This window comes from Agaricus bisporus, assembly GCF_000300575.1.
Source record: "Agaricus bisporus var. bisporus H97 unplaced genomic scaffold AGABI2scaffold_3, whole genome shotgun sequence".
In the NCBI taxonomy this organism is placed as follows: Eukaryota; Fungi; Basidiomycota; class Agaricomycetes; order Agaricales; family Agaricaceae; genus Agaricus; species Agaricus bisporus.
The window spans coordinates 354,040-357,034 of NW_006267366.1; the positions used below are offsets into that span (position 1 = coordinate 354,040).

At 47.8% G+C, this 2,995-nt stretch overlaps 1 protein-coding gene across 1 annotated transcript; it reads left to right on the forward strand.

The window, feature by feature from the left end:
- Positions 1-790: 790 nt before the first annotated feature.
- Positions 791-1,174, forward strand: AGABI2DRAFT_66788 (hypothetical protein; the record flags this gene model as incomplete). The annotated part of the gene is made up of 1 exon (XM_006458900.1): positions 791-1,174. One exon carries the CDS (start codon positions 791-793, stop codon positions 1,172-1,174), a length of 384 nt encoding a protein of 127 aa, XP_006458963.1.
- Between the last annotated feature and the right edge of the window lie 1,821 nt (positions 1,175-2,995).

A 2,995-nucleotide genomic window follows, 5' to 3' on the forward strand; every position in this document is an offset into this window, starting at 1 on the left:
CTTCAAAATTTCTCACCGATTACCGCCCGGAACATTCCGAGTACCTTCCTCTGAATCTGAGGAAGAAGAAGAATCTGCCTCGGAATCCCAATCCGAGGAATCCGAACCAGAACAACGACAACCGTCCGTATCCCCCCTACCCCTATATCAACCACCTCCCCCCGAATACCACGAGCCAGACATGGCCAACCCCCAAGATATAATCAATCAGCTGAACGCTCAGCACACCCTTATCACCCAACTGCAGCAGCAACTCGCCCAGCTGCAGAACAACCCGCAACCAGGCCCACCAGGCCCACAAGGTCCACCAGGGGACGACGGAGAAACCCCCATCGTCCAAGTAGTAGCGCCACCAATCGATGTGGCAAGACCAAAGATATTCTCAGGAGACGGAAAGGAGCTGAGTGGCTTCATAACGGCGTGCAAAATTTATCTGAGTTTAAAAATGGTAGGAAGACTACAAGGGGATCAAATGACGTGGATACTATCGTATGTACAAGGAGGAGCGGCGGAGTCTTGGAAGGAGAACATCATGGAGATGATTGAAAACGGCGAACAAGAAGCTCCAGCCCACACGGAGGAGCTTTTTGATAGTTTGCGGAACAATTTCGGAGATGCGGATGAGGAGAGTACGGCAGTAGGAAAGTTGAGGTTGATTGAGCAAGGAAGTAAAAGTGCGGAGGAGCATGTGCAGGAGTTCAAGCGGATCGCTCGGGATAGTGGATATGAGGGACGAGCCCTCATCGAAGAATTCAAAAGAAGTTTGTCTGGAAGGATCAGGAAGGCGTTGATGGAATCAGAGAACCCACCAACTACCATCAGGAGTTGGTACGAGAGGAGCATGAAGTTGGATAGGCAGTGGAGACAGGCGAAGGCGGAGGAAGACTACTATCGGCGGGGGCAAGCCAAGCCCCAACTACGAACCCACACCCCCAACAACACTTTCGTGAGGCCACAGCCTCAACGTCGAGATCCCAACGCGATGGATGTCGACACTGCAGCAGGACCCAGTCGAGGTCCTATCAAGTGTTACAAGTGTGGAAAGTTGGGCCATATGGCGAAGAATTGCTGGAGCAAGGCTCCAGCTCGAGATGTGCGAACGTTAGACGTGGACGAGCAGCGGGACTATTGGAAGAGGATGTTTGAGGAGGAACAGAAGAATTTAAAAGAGTAAAGGAAGCAAAGTCTCCTCGTTTGACTTCCTACAACAAATTTGATGTACTATGTAACGAAATCAATGTTTTGGACACTGTACAAGAGGAGAGTTTCCTTGTAAGGACAATACGACCTTTAAGGGAAATTAAGCTGAATGTGGGGGTAGAAAAATTGGACACACATGATGGAGTGGGAGTACAGGCGTTGTTGGATAGCGGAGCAACGGGAATGTTCATGGATAAAGTGTTTGCAGAGGAAGAAGGGTTCAAGCTGGAACCTTTAGAAAGACCAATCCCGGTCAAAAACGTTGATGGGACAATCAACGCATCTGGAGCAGTGACACACCGAGTTGCTGCAAACGTGTACTACAAAGGGCATAAAGAAAGAGTGCACTTCGAAATATGTGGCCTAGGAAAGAATAAAGTCATATTAGGAATGCCTTGGTTGCAGATGCATAACCCGGAAATCGATTGGGAGAAAGGAGAGGTAAAGATGACCAGGTGCCCAGACGGGTGTGGGTACAAAGACAAAGGAAAAACCAAAGAAAAACAGGAAGAAATACGAAGGGTAGAAGAACCAAGGAAATCAACTAGACAATTGATGAAGGAAGCACGAGAGGAAGAAAAAAGGGAAAAACCTGACATGTCGCACAAACAATATGCAGGTTGGAAATTAGTTTCCTTCCCGAAGAAATCAAGTTGGGGGACAGTATTGCAGTATAGATGTGAGGAGTGTGGAATTCAAACGTCGGAACATTTGCTGAGCAAACACAAATGCCCAGCAAAAGAGGAAATCGCCTTAGACGAGTTTGGGATGCCATACGAAGGAAGTGATGACGAAGAGGAAGGGCCAACTATGGCCAAGATAGAGGCATATGAGAAGGAGCAGGAAGAAATCAGAGATGAGGAAGAGAGATACGAACGGGTGAACAAGGCAGTAGGGAGATTCACCACTCCCAAGAACATCATCGAAGGAATCGCATTAGGAGTCGAGGCAGCATTCGCTAGGGAATTGGCACGTAACAGGCGTGCTAATAGTGGAGCTGAGGGGTTGGCGCAACAACCCAAAGAGAAAGCTGAGGGGTGGGCGCAATCACCCGGGGACGTGGCTGACCGATTAAATGGGGAAAAGGCAGAACGTCTAGAAGAAGATAACAGCAAGACAGCCACCGCGGGACAAGCGGGGGTTGGACAGGTACGTCCTAAACGAATAAGCGCCCAAAGGAAAAATAGGAGTAGAGAAGAAGAAGGACAACTAGAGATGTGGGTAAGAGGAATGACAGAAGAGATGCCGGAAGAAGAAGAAATTCGAAGCATAGACTCAGTAGAGCAAGTAGTACCAAGACGGTTCCACAAGTTCCTTAAAGTATTCAAACAAAAGGAATCAGAGAGAATGCCTACTAGGAAACCATGGGATCATGCTATCGAATTAAAGGAGGATTTCAAACCCAAGAAAGGAAAAATATACCCTTTGTCGCCAAACGAAAGAGAAGAAGTCCAAGCATTCATCAAGGACCAACTCCGAAAGGGATATATTAGGCCTTCGAAATCTCCCCAAACCTCACCGGTATTTTTTGTACCGAAGAAATGGAGTTGGGGAAATGAAGAAGAAGAGGCCTTTGGTACGCTAAAAGCAAGATTCACATCACATCCAATCCTAGTAGCCCCAGAATTGGATAAAGAGCTAAAGGTGGAATCTGATGCGTCAGCTTACGCCACGGGTGGAGAATTGGCAATGAAATGTGAAGACGGAAAGTGGAGGCCGGTAGCATACATCTCCAAATCAATGACGGAAACGGACGAAACTACGACATTCACGATTACAAATTCGCCTGCTACTT